The sequence below is a fragment of the Salvelinus fontinalis genome, chromosome 5, assembly GCF_029448725.1.
Source record: "Salvelinus fontinalis isolate EN_2023a chromosome 5, ASM2944872v1, whole genome shotgun sequence".
In the NCBI taxonomy this organism is placed as follows: domain Eukaryota; kingdom Metazoa; phylum Chordata; class Actinopteri; order Salmoniformes; family Salmonidae; genus Salvelinus; species Salvelinus fontinalis.
In genome coordinates, this window is record NC_074669.1 from 54,697,295 (window position 1) to 54,717,403 (window position 20,109).

Here is a 20,109-nt window from a genome sequence, read left to right on the forward strand (position 1 = left end):
ATCTGCTCAAAGAAAAAATCCTCCCGTGGCTGAATCTAATTGATGATCCCTGCCATAGAATCCGGCTCTCTGAAAGACGATGTTTAACAGTTTACGTGCGTGTGTGGGCTGTCTCAATCATAATAAATGGGTGGCCAATTAATCTTGCTGATTTAATTGCGATTAGCTATCAAGTTCTCTGCCAAGGGGTGCTTTGAATTTTAATGAAATTGCATTTTAATAATTCAGAATCTTTCTAAGAAGCGAGCGAGAGAGAGAGGTGGAAACTGAGCTGCACTTCCAAACCTCCTGCCAAATGTATGACCATATTAGACACATTTCCCTCAGATTACACAGACGCACAAAGAATTCGAAAACAAATAAAATTTTGATAAACTCCCATATATATTGGGTGAAATACCACAGTGAGCCATCGTAGCAGCAATATTTGTGACCTGTTGCTACAAGGGCAACCAGTGAAGAACAAACACCATTGTAAATACAACCCATATTTATGATTATTTATTTTCCCTTTTGTACTTGAACTATTTACACACTGTATATAGCCCTATTATGACATTTGACATGTCTCTATTCCTTTGAAACTTTTGCGAGTTTAATGTTTACTGTTCATTTTTGATTGTTTATTTCACTTTTGTTTATCTATGTTTCCCATGCCAATAAATCCCTTTGAATTGAAATTGAATTGAGCGCGCGCGAGAGAGAGAGAGACAGAGACTAACCTGGCCCTTCAGTCACTGCAAAGAAAGGAAATTAACCTTCTCTCTCCCTTAGTAATCAAGTTACACGATCAGGAGAGGCGGGCAGAGATCCCGTAACCAGCTTAAACCCCCCTAGAGTCGATGTCCGCGCACCGCCATATAAATCTGTCAGTTTGAACTAGAGATATTTGTTGTTGTTGCATTGGATGTCTCTCAATCGACCACACTTCCGCATCGGCGGTGAAAGGTGAAAGAGATAAAGCTGTTTTATCAGACCATGAGCAGCAAAGAGTCACAGAACACTGCTTGCTGTACCTCATCGATCATTGTAAAAGTAAACATGTAAGCGTTCATACTTTGATCTCTCTCTCTTCCTTCTGTCCCACTTCCCCCCCACCTCTCTCACTATCTCAATGCTTCGTTTCTCTTCTCTCTCAGCGTGAACAAACTAGCATTGAGCCGCTAATATCTGACACACACTCACACTGCGCGCGCATGCAGCACCGGTTTAAAAGTGCTGCCAACACATCGCGCGCATTGCATCTCCTCCAGTATCTGCACAGAGAAAGCAATGTCCCCCTCTCCTCGCGCCGCTACTGATGCGCTCGAGGAAGTCCGGTGATTGGAAGTCCCAATCACCCGCAGACATGCGAGGTGCGTGTCTGTGGCTGTCCCTCACCTATTTGGCCGCCAACCCCTACGGGTTGGGGGCACGGGAATACAACAACTCAACCGTTATCGGCGGGGTTCTATTTGTGGATGCAGAAGGGCTGTTGAACCTGTCAGACCCGTACACGTCCAACCGGACAAATGTCTTCTCGCTGGACCTGGACGAGGGCACGCTCGCGGACTGGCGCTCCATGGCGGGTAAAAAGCGCTACGGGGGAGAGTCCCAGAACGGGACCGTGAAATCCCTACTGGTCGTGGCTTACTCTGTCATCATTGTCATCTCGCTGTTCGGAAACACGCTGGTGTGTCACGTGGTGATCAAGAACAAGCGGATGCACTCCGCCACGAGCCTGTTCATCATTAACCTCGCGGTGGCAGACATTCTCATCACGCTGCTCAACATGCCCTTTACTTTGGTGCGATTCGCACACAGGCACAAGCATCACATATGACTACACGCACACATCTTCGATCTTTTGCTGTTTTAAGAGCGTCTTTGAGATTCTTGCGGTATAAAAATGTAATATTTTACTGTTACCTTTTTCGTCATGGCAGATCAGTGGTTATCTCAGGAAGGGGGAGAAGGAATAGGTTTTAAATCCCTTTTAACCAATTATTCCCAAATGGTTTGGATAATGAGAGTGAGGGTGATCTGTCAGTGTTAAATCGATCTATTACGCGTATGGATAGGAAAGCTCCAGCCTTTCATCACTCCATCATGTCAGTAAAAAACGCCCTCGACAACATGCCTGTGTGGTCTCCCTCAGGTTCGCTTTGTGAACAGCAGCTGGGGGTTCGGGAAGGGTATGTGCCACATCAGCCGGTTCGTCCAGTACTGCTCCCTACACGTATCCACACTCACTCTCACTGCAATCGCGCTGGACAGACGCCAGGTAGGCTAACAGTCATGCATACAATTCGTGAATGTCGTGTATGTGCTTCGTCTAATTAAAGTGTTGCAGTTTGTTTAGTCTAGTCAAATTAAAATCTGTAAAGGAAAGCTGTTAGGAAAGTGGGTCAAGCGTCAGCACTCGAAAGCGCAAAGGGGAGCTGTCCACTCGGCAATGCTGCCTTAGCTCAAGAGGTGTATCAAATAGACTCGCTAATTGTCAGCTTGTTACTAGTGAGTCACCAATCACCAGGCTGACAGTTTGATACAGGCAACAAAAGCCAACTATTCTGTTGTGTCCACATAGAAATACATTTCTAGGGATAGTTCTATTTCAATGGAGCATGACAATTGATGTAACATACATTTATTGGTTTATGGTCATAGTTTGAGAGACAGCTTCCAAGCTATAGGGACAAGTATGTTATTTTCTGGCGTCTGCTGTAGTCTATCCTTTCAATATAATTCATGTTTGATGGTTTTCACAATAAGTTGTTTAACATAGAGTTGTATTGGATATGGGTCTACTATGTATCAATGCGCTACAGAGCTCAAGCTGAGTTTGAGTATGATTTTTTTTTCCCAAACCAAAAGTGTGGCTTGTAAGGGAGGAAGGAGTGTGTAACAGAGAATAGCAGCAGGGGTGTGTAACGGAGTGTGTGTCTTGGAGAATGAGTGCGGCCTGGTGTGTATAATGCGTCCTGAAAAAAACACTGTGTGCAGGTCATTCTCCACCCTCTGAGGCCCCGCATGTCCCCGACTCGCGGCGTTGTGTGTGTGATTCTCATCTGGGTCATGGCCAGCTGCTTCTCCTTGCCTCATGCTATCTACCAGAAGCTCCTAACCTTCGTGTACAGGTACACACACACACGCACACAAATACACACGCACACACACACACTCTACCTTTGTGTACAGGTACCCCCCCCCCCCCCCCACACACACAATAAATCGATAGAACAAACACTACACTTCCGTGCACAGGTACACACACACTATATTGATCAACCAAACACCACCTTTGTGTACACAATACCCACAAGGTATTATTCTCTCACACTTCTCTCTTCCCTCCAGCCTCTCTCACTCTCCCTCTCACTACATTTCTCATTAGATGTTTTGTTTTGGGGTTTCCAATATTGTTGCTGTTTCTCTTGTTGACTTTTCATGAGTGTATTCTTCCCTGTGCTATACTCATAGCTGGTTATGGGCTCTCTCTCGTTCTCCTCTCTCTCCCTCCTTCCATTCTCCTTCTCACTCTCCCCCATCTTCCCCTCCTTCTCGCTCCCTCTCCCTTCTCTCTCCTCTTCACCCCCCCCCCCCCCCCCCCCCCCCTCTCAGTAAGGAGAAGGTGCGCAGCCTTTGTGTCCCCGACTTCCCCGAGCCCTCTGACGTCTACTGGCAGTGCATCGACCTCCTCACCTTCATCCTCCTCTACGTCCTACCCCTCCTCATCATCACGGCCGCCTACTCAACCGTGGCACGCCGCCTGTGGCGCCGTAACACTATCGGGGACACCACCACTGCGCAGTTCGCTGTGCAGCGGCGGAAGCGGCGGCGCACCCTGGCTATGTTGTTGGCGGTTGTTGGGGTGTTCGCGGTATGCTGGTTCCCTCTGAACTGTTACGTGGTGCTTCTCTCCAGCCAGGCCATTCAGTCATCCAATGCCTTGTATTTCTGTTTTCATTGGCTGGCGATGAGCTCAACGTGTTACAATCCCTTCATTTACTGTTGTCTGAACCCCGCCTTCCGCCAGGAGCTAAGGCTGCTATTGGGCATGTGCCAGAGGAGGGGGCGTGGAGGGGTGGGGCCGGTGCTGGTGGCTCCGCCCTCCTGCGCACCCTGCCACAGAGCCGCCTGGCCGGAGAGCCGCACCGGTTTTCGGCCGAGTCACGCCTCTTCACACCCGAGCCACGCCTCTTCTCGACCAAGCCACTCCTCATCCTCTCACCAGCCTCCTAAAGACAGGCATGTCCTTTTCTCCGCTAGACATGCCCGTAAAACAGACATCTTATCGGTGGAGCCTATAGTAGCTGTCAGTTAACTACAACTACCAGAAGGCATTTGGGTTGGGATTGAGTGAATGATTGAGTGTTTTTTTGACAATTAAAGATGTATAAAGTTGCTGCATTTGGTGGTGAGTCCTGTTGAAGGACTACGTTGTTAGCCAAAGACAGTGGGGGCTCTTGAACAGGAAATGTGAGATCTTTAAACTTTCATGACAGCGCCACCTTCAGGAGGAAATGTCTCACATGGATAGGAGTAGGGGTTGGGGAGGTCTAGCAACAAATGCAACACCCAAACCAGCAACTACTCTGTTAGCATATACTGTATACACTGAGTGTACAAAACATTTAAGGACACCTTTCTAATATTGAGTTTACACCCCCCCTTTTGCCTTCCGAACAGCCTCAGTTCGTCGAGGCATGGACTCTACAAGGTGTCGAAAGTGTTCAACAGGGATGCTGGCCCATGTTGACTCCAATGTTTCCCACAGTTGTGTCAAGTTGCCTGGATGTCCTTTGGGTGGTGGAACATTCTTCATACACACGGGAAACTGTGTGTACTACCATACCCTGTTCAAAGGCACTGAATGGCACACACACAATCCATTTCTCAATTGTCTCATGGCTTAAACATCCTTCTTTAACGTCTCCTCCCTTTCATCTACATTGAATGAAGTGGATTTAACAAGTGACATCAATTAGGGATCATAGCTTTCACCTGGATTCACCTGGTCAGTCTATGCCAGGGAAAGAGCAGGTGTCCTTAATGTTTTGTACACTCAGTGTATATTAGCAGAACTGTATTGTCGCGGCATAGACAGTTCTGCTTTGTCTCGGGACCGCATTGCACCACAACCTGCAAAACTTCTCTGCCTCTCTTTTGGTTCTGTCTATTTTGCCTCGCTTTCTAAATAATTCACAGATAATTATATCCTAATTATATCCGACATTGGACATCAAAAGGCAGTGACACCACCTTGGAATTTTGTCATTTCAACAGCTGCTGTTTATTCCATAATGCGTTCCTAAAAAAATGATATTGTCTTTATTTCCACCGATCGCCCACTGCACACAGATTATTGAGTGTTGTGGTGTGTCCCTGCCAGCTTTTTATTTCATTGTTGTTGAAGACAGAACTATCTAACCAGTGGGGATGAAGACTGTGAGGGACACATTCCCCTCCCCGAGTTTCACTGCGGGGGGGCTGATGGAGCTAGAGTTTGACGGAACAATCTGTAACTTTCACTTCCAGTCGGAAGTGCTATCCCTGCACGTTTGTATACTGTGGCGTTGGGCCTCGCTCGGCAAATGTAACTGAAGGTGACCCACAGAATTTCAGTAACTCCGTAGCAGGTTCTGTACATTTGCCGAGATCCACTCCTGAAGTTTACAATCACGTGGCGGGGCAGCGCTTTTAACCATTGACTGTGAACGAAAGTAACAGACCGAACCTTTGAGATCTGATAGAGTTCAGGACCGGGGGAAAGAGGAAAGCTGTACTTGACGGAAGGTGTATACTCAATATGCTCGTCGACAGGGATGAAGTAATGGAGGTGGGGTGAAGATCTTTTACCGCAGACATTTCCACCCTAAATCTGCTGGCAGTCCCTGTATAAGATACAAGTTGAAACATGGACAGCTGGCTGCACACATGGTGATAGCTATTAAAGATATTCTCCGGCCCTTTTGTGGTCCCCGAAAATTGCGCAGATATGTGCACCGCGCCATTGCTGTCTCTCGCTCTGCTGTGTGTGATTCTTGCTAGCTGTCACTCAAATGGCGAGGGGTTGAAGCTCATTGGCCGGAAACTGCTAGAGGGCTGGCCCATGTGGGGGTAAATGTAGGGAAAATGCCGCCGCACAGCTTCCAGAAAACAGTCCCTTTCAAACTAAGGATTTCGTGGCTAATTGACATAAAATCGTAATTCTGCTCATAGATTATTTATGTACTGTATGTATACATATTGACACATCCAGCCCAAAGCGGGAGGTAAAAAAAAATACTTAAAAATATACTAGTTGCCAAAGTACCAGAGCATAAATGTATAAATGGGCTCCCGAGTGGTGCAGTGGTCTAAGGCACTGCATCTCAATGCAAGAGGCATCATTACAGTCCCTGGTTTGAATCCAGGCTGTATCAGATCTGGCTGTGATTGGGAGTCACATAGGGCGGCGCACAATTGGCCCAGCGTTGTCTGGGTTTGGCCGGGGTAGGCCGTCATTGTAAATAAGAATTTCTTCTTAACTGACTTGCCTAATTACATCAATATATATATATATATATATATATATATATATGTGCTTTCAGTAGGATAAAAAATATGAAAGAAAAAAGTGGTAAACTATACTTGACGGAAGGAACCCTTTAGGCCTGGTCAAAAGTAGTGCACTAAAGTAGAACAGGGTGCTATTTGGGACACTGTCACGATCATCATCTTCTTCGGACGAGGAATAGGAAAGATCGGACCAAAATGCAGCGTGGTACGTGTCCATGTTAAATTTATTACAACTGAACACTGAATACAAAATAACAAAAGTGAAACAACGAAAATCAAAACAGTCCTGCAAGGTGACACAACACAAAACAGGAAACAACTACCCACAAACACAGGTGGGAACAGGCTACCTAAGTATGGTTCTCAATCAGAGACAACGATTGACAGCTGCCTCTGATTGGGAACCATACCAGGCCAAACACATAGAAATACAACACACAGAACAAAACATAGAATGAAAAACATAGAATGCCCACCCCAACTCACGCCCTGACCAAACCAAAATAGAGACATAAAAAAGGAACTAAGGTCAGGACGTGACAGACACTTTCTATAATGAGAAGGGTACTGGTTATATTATGCATTAGCTTGTTGGAAATTAGGCAATGAGTAACCTCGTTCGCAGGCTCAATTACAGAGAGAGCCGGCTGGTGGACAAGATGAGTCACTCATCCGAGGGTTCTGTAATACTGTTGATGGTACTGGTAACCAGACCTTGGATACAATTTTATTTGTTTTCTTTTAAATACTTTGTATCCATTTTATTTAGCTGACCAGGAGTGCCAGGTGGGTGAGGTTTACACATTTGGGACTATTCTATTGTAAATCAAGTGCGTCTAAAGTATGTGAAAGAAAACAAGCAGCGTTTTCACCAAGACCTGATAGTGATATGAATGACAGATTTGCACATGTCTGTGTCAATGTTTACTTCTTAATTCATTTGAATGTTGAGCGAACCTGGTAAAAGTGTGAGCATCTGTGGCATGATGTTCACGTGTACAGATGATAATGATGGTGGTTTAAACCTGACATTTGAACATGCTTGTGTTAATGTTTGGTTTCGAGGAAGTTGTTCTTGTTTTGAATGTTTTGAACGTTGACGCTAGGGTATCGTGTGAGTTGGTGGTAACGTCAGGCATGAGCATCTGTATTATGATGGTTTTGTGATGTAAATGTGATGTGGGATCTGAATTGTGAATTCTCCATTTCTCTGTGCTTTCTGAGATCCATTGCCTTAACTCATAGTGCACATATTTATGCTGTGTACACACCTTTCTCATAAAAGGCTGTACTTTCCATTTGCGATATTTATCAATTTGTTAATGAATTAGGATTCTCCACCAAATATTGTGTTATAGATGTGTGTTTGTAGAATTATATATAAGTGATTCAAAGTCCTGTTCTTCTTTACAAAAGTGTAAACTGTATATTTTTACTTTACATGGTCGGCCCTGCACCAGCCAGATTGTGTATTTGTGTGCGCCTTCGTGTGTATCCGTGAGTGCGCGCACATGCTTGAATGTGTGGGATGGTATTGCCAGAGGGTTTGTGTAAAGTTTCTGTTCTGGTTTAGCTCTTTAATAGTGGATTATAACTGGCTGATTGTTAACTGAACAATTGGTCAATATGTTCATTATCCAACCCCCTTGTTGGTTTGAACTCTTTCTCTTTTCAAAAGCCATTAAAGTATGCGACAACGATGGGTTGGTGTGATTCATAGACAACGGTATGGTTTTGTGCACTATTATTTCTGAACTCCCTTTCTTCTTCCATTAAGAGTCTGTGTGTGTGTGTGTGTGTGTGTGTGTGTGTGTGTGTGTGTGTGTGTAGCCAATCTTTCTGAACTCCAACTCTGCTACTATTCATGAGAGTGGGGGGTCATTTTGTCGAGGGAACGTGAGGTCCAAGGTCAGTTACATGACTGAGTGCAGAGCATTTCATGTACGGCACATGAAACACCTGAAAGATGGAAATGAGGCATCAAAGAAGCACAAATAAGGTGACATCTGTCTGATGACCTCAAGCAAGTCCCAAAGGAATGTTGATTAACCTTCTCTGCCCCTTCGTAATCAAATTACACTTTCAGGAAACGGAGTTTATGAAGAATGTGATTTTAGTCCTGCCATGACGAACAAGTGTACTGACATTTACAATGCCTGCTAGGCTGCTATGCACAATCTATTCCAAATTTGGATTCATATATTGTGGTTGCGGGGTCAATTTCAGTTTCTGTTTGAATTGTATTCCGAACAAGTCCTCCTCAAAATGCAGTTACAGTGCCTACCCAGTGGTTCTGAGAAGCATATGTTTCTTGGAGCTTGGTAAGAGCGTGGTTGTTCTATGGTTATTTTGGATACAACCTTCCCAGAACCTTTCCTACAGGTTTCCTCGTGGATCTACTTCAAGTAATGTTCTCAAAATGTTCAGAGAACGTTAAGAAACAAATGTTCTTCTGTGGGAATTTTGGTACTCCAGCGTAACCTTTTTGTTCAATTTCCTCATGGTTCTATTTAAAGTCATGTTCTTAGAACGTTAAGAAAACTTACCATTAAAACCACAACAAAACATTAGTAACATTCAAATGACATTCTAAGTATATTATTTAAAAACATATACATTCCGTTCTTAGCATCAACAAAACTCTCTCCCGCCTCTATCTTGTTAGGTGTGTTGGCCGTGCCCACTAATTGGCCACATCTAAACTTAATGAGTGCTTGTTTCCTTTGAAATAGGGTACGTTTGAATAGACTAAAATGACAAGCTTTGTATGAGTTACAAAAACATGGTATGGTAGCTCCATCCTTGTTCCATAGTTGACTAATTTCATGGGTAGAAACCAGAAGTTCATAGATTCAAATCACACTGAAAACATTCTGCAAAAATAAATAAAAGTGTTATCATTATTAATGCCTAAATCCAGCTGCTTCTCAAAATACAATCTCAAGCATTCATTTGGTTGCTGGGCTGTGCCTTTAAGAACTGATTGAGTTCAGGACTGTGGGAAAGAAGAAAGTGGGAAACTATACTTGACGGAAGGTACCCTATAGGCCTGGTCAAAAGCAGTGCACTAAAGTGGAACAGGGTGCCATTTGGGAAACTGTCTATGAGAAGGCTACTGGTTATATGCCACACGATGCGTTCCCTTGTTGGAAATTAGGCACTGAGTAACCTCGTCCGCAGGCTCAATTACAGAGAGAGCCGGCTGGTGGACAAGATGAGTCACTCAAAGGGTTCTGTAACACTGTTGATGGTACTGGTAGCCAGACCTTGGATACAATTTTATTTGTTTTCTTTTAAATACTTTGTATCCATTTTATTTATCTGACCAGTGTAACAGTCCTGACCTGTTTGATGTTGTTTTTATGTGTTTATGGTCAGGGCATGTGTTTTGGGTGGGCAGTCTATGTTATCTGTTTCTATGTTGGTTTTGGTTTGCCTGGTATGGCTCTTGATTAGAGGCAGGTGGTTTGCGTTTTCCTCTAATCAAGAGTCATATTTAGGTAGGGCATTCTCACTGTTTGTTTGTGGGTGATTGTCTCCTGTGATGTCTTCGTCGTTGTCGATGTTATTCACTTTCGGAGCTGTTTGGCTGTTCGTGTGTTTTGATGTAACGTTCCTGTTCGTGAGTTTACGTTTGTCTATGTAAGTTTATGTTCAGGTTCCGTTCGTTACGTTTTGTTATTTTGTAAGTTTTGAAAGTGTTTTTGTTTTGTTTAGTCGACGTCTTATTTGTAATAAAGATGGCTTATTTCCCTGACTCCGCATTTTGGTCAGAAGATCCTTCTCTCCTCACCTCATCTGAGGATGAGGAAAGCGACAGCTATAACAGAATCACCCACCACCACGCTAAGACCAAGCGGCAAGGGAAAACGAAACGGAGTAGGGGACAGGAGAGAAAGGAGCAATGGACATGGGACGATGTTTTGGATGGAAAGGGTGTCTACACATGGGAGGAGATCCTAGCTGGTAGAGATCGCCTCCCATGGGAACAGCTGGAGGCACTGAGGAGAGCGGAGGCTACCGGAGAGAGGAACCGGAGCTATGAGGGAACGTGTCTGGCACGGAAGCCAAAAAAGCCCGTGAGTAACTCCCAAAAATTTCTTGGGGGGGGGGGCTAAAGGGTAGTGGGCCAAGGGCAGGTAGGAGACCTGCGCCCACTTCCCAGGCTTACCGTGGAGAGCGGGAGTACGGGCAGGCGCCGTGTTACGCAGTAGAGCGCACGGTGTCTCCTGTACGAGTGCATAGTCCAGTGCGGGTTATTCCACCTCCCCGCACTGGGAGGGCTAGATTGGGTATTGAGCCAGGTGTCATGAGGCCGGCTCAACGCGTCTGGTCTCCAGTGCGTCTCCTCGGGCCGGCATACATGGCACCTGCCTTACGCATGGTTTCCCCGGTTCGCCTACACAGCCCGGTGCGGGTTATTCCACCTCCCCGCACTGGGCGGGTGACCGGGAGCATTCAACCAGGTAAGGTTGGGCAGGCTCAATGCTCAAGAGAGCCAGTACGCCTGCACGGTCCGGTATTTCCGGCGCCACCTCCCCGCCCCAGCCTAGTACCTACAGTGCCTACACTACGCACTAGGCTACCAGTGCATTTCCAGAGCCCTGTTCCTCCTCCACGCACTCTCCCTATAGTGCGTGTATCCAGTTCGGTGCCTCCAGTTCCGGCCCCACGCACTAAGCCACCTGTGCGTCTCCTAAGTCCTGTACACACTGTCACTTCTCCCCGTACTAGTCCTGAGGTGCGTGCCCTCAGCCAGGTGCCACCAGTGCCGGTACCACGCACCAGGTATAGAGTACGCTTTGAGAGTTCAGTGTGCCCTGTCCCTGCTCCCCGCACTAGTATGAAGGTGCGTGTCCTTAGCCCGGTGCCTCCAGTTCCGGCACCACGCACCAGGTCTACAGTGCGCCTTATCCGGCCAGAGCCATCCGTCTCCCCAGCGCCATCTGAGCCATCCGTCTCCCCAGCGCCATCTGAGCCATCCGTCTCCTCAGCGCCATCTGAGCCATCCGTCTCCCCAGCGCCGTCTGAGCCATCCGTCTGCCAGGAGCCTGCAAAGCCGCCCGTCTGCCATGAGCCTGCAAAGCCGCCCGTCTGCCATGAGCCTACAGAGCCGTCAGCCAGACAGGAGCCGCTAGAGCCGTCAGCCAGACAGGAGCTGCTAGAGCCGTCAGCCAGACAGGATCTGCCAGAGCCGCCAACCAGACAGGATCTGCCAGAGCCGCCAACCAGACAGGATCTGCCAGAGCCGCCAACCAGACAGGATCTGCCAGAGCCGCCAACCAGACAGGATCTGCCAGAGCCGCCAGCGAGCCATGAGCAGCCAGAGCCGTCAGAGAGCCATGAGCAGCCAGAGCCGTCAGAGAGCCATGAGCAGCCAGAGCCGTCAGAGAGCCATGAGCAGCCAGAGCCGTCAGCCTGCCATGAGCGTCGAGAGCCGTCAGCCTGCCATGAGCGTCGAGAGCCGTCAGCCTGCCATGAGCGTCAAGAGCCGTCAGCCTGCCATGAGCGTAGAGAGCCGTCAGTCTGCCATGAGCGTCGAGAGCCGTCAGCCTGCATGGACCTGCCAGAGCCGTCCAAACAGGACCTGCCAGAGTCCTTCAGCCGGGATCTGCCCCTTGTCCCGGTGTTGCCCCTTGTCCCGGTGCTGCCCCTTGTCCCGGTGCTGCCCCTTGTCCCGGTGCTGCCCCTTGTCCCGGTGCTGCCCCTTGTCCCGGTGCTGCCCCTTGTCCCGGTGCTGCCCCTTGTCCCGGTGCTGCCCCTTGTCCCGGTGCTGCCCCTTGTCCCGGTGCTGCCCCTTGTGCTGGTCCTTATCCTGGTGCTGCCCCTTGTTCTGGTGCTGCCCCTTGTCCCGGTGCTACCCCTTGTCCCGGTGCTGCCCCTTGTCCCGGTGCTAGCTGTTTATTTAGGGGAAGGTAGTGTTAGGGTGGTCAGTAGAAGGGGTAGACAGAAGAGGGGAGTGACTATGGTGGTATGGGGACAGCGTCCTGAGCCGGAACCACCACCGTGGTCAACTGCCCACCCGGACCCTCCCCTGGACTTTGTGCTGGTGCGCCCGGCGTGCGCATCTTGAGGGGGGGGTACTGTAACAGTCCTGACCTGTTTGATGTTGTTTTTATGTGTTTATGGTCAGGGCATGTGTTTTGGGTGGGCAGTCTATGTTATCTGTTTCTATGTTGGTTTTGGTTTGCCTGGTATGGCTCTTGATTAGAGGCAGGTGGTTTGCGTTTTCCTCTAATCAAGAGTCATATTTAGGTAGGGCATTCTCACTGTTTGTTTGTGGGTGATTGTCTCCTGTGATGTCTTCGTCGTTGTCGATGTTATTCACTTTCGGAGCTGTTTGGCTGTTCGTGTGTTTTGATGTAACGTTCCTGTTCGTGAGTTTACGTTTGTCTATGTAAGTTTATGTTCAGGTTCCGTTCGTTATGTTTTGTTATTTTGTAAGTTTTGAAAGTGTTTTTGTTTTGTTTAGTCGACGTCTTATTTGTAATAAAGATGGCTTATTTCCCTGACTCCGCATTTTGGTCAGAAGATCCTTCTCTCCTCACCTCATCTGAGGATGAGGAAAGCGACAGCTATAACAACCAGGAGCACCAGGTGGGTGGGGTTTGCACTTTTGGGACTATTCTATTGTAGAGCAACGAAATCGAGAACACCCAATGTATGTGAAAGAAAACAAGCAGCGTTTCCACCAAGACCTGATGGTAATTTGAATGACAGATTTCTATGTGTCTGTGTTAATGTTTTGTTCCTAATTCATTTGAAGGTTGAGCGGACAGGGTGAAGTGTGAGCATCGAATCAAATCAAATTTTATTGGTCACATACACATGGTTAGCAGATGTTAATGCGAGTGCAGCGAAATGCTTGTGCTTCTAGTTCCGACAATGCAGTAGTATCCAACGAGTAATCTAACCTAACAATTTCACAACAATTACCTCATACACACAAGTGTAAAGGAATGAATAAGAATATGTACATAAAAAATATATGAATAAGTGATGGCCGAATGGCATAGGCAAGATGCAGTAGATGGTATAGAGTACAGTATATACATATGAGATGAGTAATGTAGGGTATGTAAACATATAAAAGTGGCATTGTTTAAAGTGGCTGGTGATACATTACATCAAGATGGCAAGATGTAGTAGATGGTATAGAGTACAGTATATACTGTACATATGAGATGAGTAATGTAGGGTATTGAAACATTATATGAAGTGGCATTGTTTAAAGTGGCTAGTGATACATTTATTACATACATTTTCCCATTATTAAAGTGGCTGGAGTTGAGTCAGTATGTTGGCAGCAGCCACTCAATGTTAGTGATGGCTGTTTAACAGTCTGATGGCCTTGAGATAGAAGCTGTTTTTCAGTCTCTCGGCCTCGCCTTCTGGATGATAGCGGGGTGAACAGGCAGTGGCTCGGGTGGTTGTTGTCCTTGATGATCTTTTTGGCCTTCCTGTGACATCGGGTGGTGTAGGTGTCCTGGAGGTCAGGTAGTTTGCCCCCGGTGATACGTTGTGCAGACCTCACTACCCTCTGGAGAGCCTTACGGTTATGTGCGGAGCAGTTGCCGTACCCGGCGGTGATACAGTCCAACAGGATGCTCTCGATTGTACATCTGTAAAAGGTTGTGAGTGTTTTTGGTGACAAGCCGAATTTCTTCAGCCTCCTGAGGTTGAAGAGGCGCTGCTGCGCCTTCTTCACAACGCTGTCTGTGTGGTTGGACCATTTCAGGTTGTCCGTGATGTGTACACCGAGGAACTTAAAACTTTCTACCCTCTCCACTACTGTCCCGTCGATGTGGATAGGGGGTTGCTCCCTCTGCTGTTTCCTGAAGTCCATGATTATCTCCTTTGTTTTGTTGACGTTGAGTGTGAGGTTATTTTCCTGACACCACACTCCGAGGGCCCTCACCTGCTCCCTGTAGGCCGTCTCGTCGTTGTTGGTAATCAAGCCTACCACTGCAGTGTCGTCTGAAAACTTGATGATTTAGTTGGAGGCGTGCTTGCCCACGCAGTCGTGTGTGAACAGGGAGTACAGAAGAGGGCTGAGAACGCACCCTTGTGGGGTCCCAGTATTGAGGATCAGCGGGGTGGAGATGTTGTTACCTACCCTCCCCACCTGGGGGCAGATGGGTTAGGGCAGTGTGCAGTGTGATTGCGATTGCGTCGTCTGTGGACATATTGGGGCGGTAAGCAAATTGGAGTAGGTCTAGGGTGTCAGGTAAGGTGGAGGTGATCCTTGACTAGTCTCTCAAAGCACTTCATGAAGACTGAAGTGAGTGCTACGGGGCGGTAGTCATTTAGCTCAGTTACCTTAGCTTTCTTGGGTACAGGAACAATGGTAGCCCCCTTGAAGCATGTGGGGACAGCAGACTGGGATAAAGATTGACTGAATATGTCCGTAAACACACCAGCCAGCTGGTCTGCGCATGCTCTGAGGACGCGGCTGGGGATGCCGTCTGGGCCTGCAGCCTTGCGAGGGTTGACACGTTTAAATGTTTTGCTCACGTCGGCTGCAGTGAAGGAGAGCCTGCAGGTTTTGGTAGCGGGCCGTGTCAGTGGCACTGTATTGTCACGAAAGCGAGCAAAGAAGTTTTTTAGTCTGTCTGGGAGCAGAACATCCTGTTCCGCGACGGGGCTGACTTTCCTTTTATAGTCCGTGATTGACTGTAGACCCTGCCACATATCTCTCGTGTCTGAGCCGTTGAATTGCAACTCTACTTTGTCTCTATACTAACGCTTAGCTTGTTCGATTGCCTTGCGGAGGGAATAGCTACATGTTTGTGTTAATGTTTGGTTTCATGGAAGTTGTTCTTGTTTTGAACGTTGACGCTAGGGTATAGTGTGAGTTGGTGCTAACATCAGGCATGAGCATCTGTAATATGATGTAAATGTGATGTGGGATCTTAATTGTGAATTCTCCCTCTCCCGATCTGTACTTTCTGAGATACATTGCCTTAATTCATAGTTCACATATTTTTGTCGTGTATATGCCTTTCTCATAAAAGACTGCACTTTCCTTTTGAGATATGTAGCAATTTACATTTTACATTTACGTCATTTAGCAGACGCTCTTATCCAGAGCGACTTACAGTAGAGTGCATACATTTTTATTACATTTTACATACTGAGACAAGGATATCCCTACCGGCCAAACCCTCCCTAACCCGGACAACGCTATGCCAATTGTGCGTCGCCCCACGGACCTCCCGGTTGCGGCCGGCTGCGACAGAGCCTGGGCGCAGACCCAGCCCAGCCTGGGCGCGAACCCAGAGACTCTGGTGGCGCAGCTAGCGCTGCGATGCAGTGCCCTAGACCACTGCGCCACCCGGGAGCCAATTTGTTAATGAATTATGATTCTCCACCGATTATTGTGCTATTGATGTGTCTGTGTTCATAGTATCACATGTAAGTGATTCAAAGTCCTGTTCTTCTTTACAAAAGTGTAAAATGTATATTTTTACTTTACATGGTCAGCTGTGCACCAGCCAGATTGTGTTTGTGTGTGCATGAGTGTGTGCAGATGCTTGCATGTGTGGGACGGTATTGCCAAAGGGTTTGAGTAAAGTTTCTGCTCTGGTTAAGCTCTTTAGTAATGGATTGTGACTGGCTGATTGCTCCGTTAACATTTGGTCAATATGTTATTATCCACCCCCTTGTCCAACCCCTTTAACATTTTCTCTTTTCAAAAGCCATTAAAGTATGCGACAACGATGGGTTGGTGTGATTCATAGACAACGGTATGGTTTTGTGCACTATTATTTCTGAACTCCCTTTCTTCTTCCATTAAGAGTCTGTGTGTGTGTGTGTGTGTGTGTGTGTGTGTGTGTGTGTGTGTGTGTGTGTGTGTGTGTGTGTGCATGTAGCCAATCTTTCTGAACTCCAACTCTGCTACTATTCATGAGAGTGGGGGGGGGGGTCATTGTGTCGAGGGAACGTGAGGTCCAAGGTCAGTTACATGACTGAGTGCAGAGCATTTCATGTACGGCACATGAAACACCTGAAAGATGGAAATGAGGCATCAAAGAAGCACACATAAGGTGCCATTTGTCTGATGACCTCAAACAAGTCCCAAAGGAATGTTGATTAACCTTCTCTGCCCCTTCGTAATCAAATGACACTTTCAGGAAACGGAAGTATTTATGAAAAATTTGATTTTAGTCCTGCCGTGATGAACAAGTGTACTGACATTTACAATGCCTGCTAGGCTGCTATTCACAATCTGTTCCAAATTTGGATTCACATATTGTGGTTGCGGGGTCAATTTCAGTTTCTGTTTGAATTGTATTCCGAACAAGTCCTCCTCAAAATGCAGTTACAGTGCCTACCCAGTGGTTCTGAGAAGCATATGTTTCTTGGAGCTTGGTAAGAGCGTGGTTGTTCTATGGTTATTTTGGATACAACCTTCCCAGAACCTTTCCTACAGGTTTCCTCGTGGATCTACTTAAAGTAATATTCTCAAAATGTTCAGAGAACGTTAAGAAACAAATGTTCTTCTGTGGGAATTTTGGTACTTCTGCATAATGTTTTTCTTCCCAGTCTCCTCATGGTTCTATTTAAAGTCATGTTCTTAGAACGTTAAGAAAACTTACCATTAAAACCACAACAAAACATTAGTAACATTCAAAGAACGTTCTAGGAATATTATTTAAAAACATGTATATTCCACTCTTAGCATCAACAAAACTCTCTCCAGCCTCTATCTTGTTAGGTGTGTTGAGGTGTGTTGGCCACGCCCACTAATTTCCCACATGTGATCTTAATGAGTGCTTGTTTCCTTTGAAATGGGGTCCGTTTGAATAGACAAAAATGAACAGCTTTGTATGAGTGACAAAAACTGGCATGGTAGCTCCATCCTGGTGGCACATTGGACTAATTCCAATGAAAGGTTTGAATCTCACTGACAACATGCCACCATAAAAAATAAATGTTTTTCATGAGTAATGCCTAAGCAAATGAATGTCCATGTGTCCTATATGTGCTTGGGGTTTAAAGCAATGTACTAAGCCCGAAGTGTTATTAAAAGTATTATTGAATGTTATTTAATTACCTTTAAATAACCTATCATTTCCATTATCAAAACGTTCAGGTAACCATAGAGAAACCTTCTCAGAATCCCCATGCAAAAAAAATGAACATTACCAGAACAGGTGAAATTTTCACTATTGTTCTCAGAACGTTTCGTTCCGTTTTAACGGTCAGGAAATATATGGGAAACCAAAAACATACGTTCCCACAACATCCAAGGAACCAAAATTGCACTGTAATCCTTTTTTAGATTTCATTTTAAGGCAACAAAATGTGAAGACTATGCAAGGTGTAGCTCTTGATCCATTGCCTTAATTCATGGTGCACATATTTTTGTAGACCTTACCATGAAATGCTGACTTACAAGCCCTTAACCAAGAATGCAGTTCAAGAAATAGAGTTAAGAAAATAGTAACTAAATAAACTAAAGTAGAAAAATATAATAAAATCAAAAATGAACACAAATTTAGATAACAATAACAAGGCTATATACAGGGGGTACCGGCACCGAGTCAGTGTGCAGGGGTACAGGTTAGTCGAGGTAGTGTGTGTGTGTGTGTGTGTGTGTGTGTGTGTGTGTGTGTGTGTGTGTGTGTGTGTGTGTGTGTGTGTGTGTGTGTGTGTGTGTGTGTGTGTGTGTGTGCAATTGTGTGCACATGCTTGCATGTGTGGGTTGACATTGCCAAAGGGTTTGAATAAAGGTTCTGGTTTTGCTCTTACAACTGGCTGATTATTAACTGAGCAATTGGTCAATACATTCATTATCCAACCCATTGTTGGTTTGAACTATTTCTCTTTTCAAAAGCCATGTGACAAGCATGGGCTGGTGTGATTCATAGATAATGATATGGCTTTATGCACTTCCTCCATTAAGTCTATGTGTGTGTCAGTCAATCTTTCTGAATCCCCACTCTGCTACTATTCATGTGAGTGGGAGTCATTGTGTCCAGGGAACAAGGTGTACAAGGTCAGTTATACATGATTGAGCACGGGTAATTCAATGCACAGCGCTGAAAGATGTCATTGGAAATGTGTCGACAAAGAAGCACCAACACGGTGACTTGGGGTCTTTCGTTGTGCTGCTCTGTAAGATATACTGCCACTGAGAGCGAGACCAGCGATTCGCTTGTCCCATCATAGCCACGGGAGGTATGGGTGCTGAGGGTACTGCAACACCCCTTGAAAAATCTGAATAAAAAAAAGTTCATGGCCAAAAGTTTTGAGAATGACACAAATATTAATTTTCACAAAGTCTGCTGCCTCAGTTTGTATGATGGCAATTTGCATATACTCCAGAATGTTATGAAGAGTGATCAGATGAATTGCAATTAATTGCAAAGTCCCTCTTTGCCATGCAAATTAACTGAATCCCCCAAGAACATTTCCATTGCATTTCATCCCTGCCACAAAAGGACCAGCTGACATCATGTCAGTGATTCTCTCGTTAACACAGGTGTGTTGACGAGGACAAGGCTGGAGATCAATCACTCTGTCATGCTGATTCAGTTTGAATAACAGACTGGAAGCTTCAAAAGGAGGTTGGTGCTTGGGATCATTGTTCTTCCTTTGTCAATCATGGTTACCTGCAAGGAAAAACGTGCCGTCATCATTGCTTTGCACAAAAAGGGCTTCACAGGCAAGGATATTGCTGACAGTAAGATTGCACTTAAATCAACCATTTATCGGCTCATGAAGAACTTCAAGGAGAGCGGTTCAATTGTTGTGAACTAGGCTTCAGTGCACCCAAGAAAGTCCAGCAAGCGCCAGGACCGTCTCCTAAAGTTGATTCAGCTGCGGGATCGGGGCACCACCAGTACAGAGCTTGCTCAGGAATGGCAGCAGGCAGGTGTGAGTGCATCTGCACGCACAGTGAGGCGAAGACTTTTGGAGGATGGCCTGGTGTCAAGAAGGGCAGCAAAGAAGCCACTTCTCTCCAGGAAAAACATCAGGGACAATTTGGTGACGAACAATGCCTTTTCCAGCATGATGGAGCACCTTGCCATAAGGCAAAAGTGATAACTAAGTGGCTCAGGGAACAAAACATAGATATTTTGGGTCCATGGACAGAAAACTCCCCAGACCTTAATCCCCTTGAGAACTTGTGGTCAATCCTCAAGAGGCAGGTGGACAAACAAAAACCCACAAATTCTGACAAACTCCAAGCATTGATTATGCAAGAATGGGCTGCCATCAGTCAGGATGTGGCCCAGAAGTTAATTGACAGCATGCCAGGGCGGATTGCAGAGGTCTTGAAAAAGAAGGGTCAACACTGCAAATATTGACTCTTTGCATCAACTTCATCCAATTGTCAATAAAAGCCTTTGACACTTATGAAATGCTTGTAATTATACTTCAGTATTCCAAAGTAACATCTGACAAAAATATCTAAAGACACTGAAGCAGCAAACTTTGTGAAAATATATATTTGTTTCATTCTCAAAACCATTGGCTACGACTGTAGGCTACATAGCATTGATGTGACTCAAACTGCTGCTCTCATTTATTTGCGCCGTACAGATTGTGGTTACCATTTAA

At 45.9% G+C, this 20,109-nt stretch overlaps 1 protein-coding gene across 1 annotated transcript; it reads left to right on the top strand.

Moving 5' to 3' along the window:
• The first annotated feature begins 1,193 nt into the window (after window positions 1-1,193).
• LOC129855857 (G-protein coupled receptor 83-like) lies at window positions 1,194-8,240 on the top strand. Its single transcript, XM_055923929.1, has 4 exons — window positions 1,194-1,786; window positions 2,138-2,263; window positions 2,983-3,116; window positions 3,601-8,240. Exons 1-4 carry the CDS (start codon window positions 1,301-1,303, stop codon window positions 4,301-4,303), a joined length of 1,449 nt encoding a protein of 482 aa, XP_055779904.1. The 5' UTR covers window positions 1,194-1,300; the 3' UTR covers window positions 4,304-8,240.
• Window positions 8,241-20,109: the final 11,869 nt, after the last annotated feature.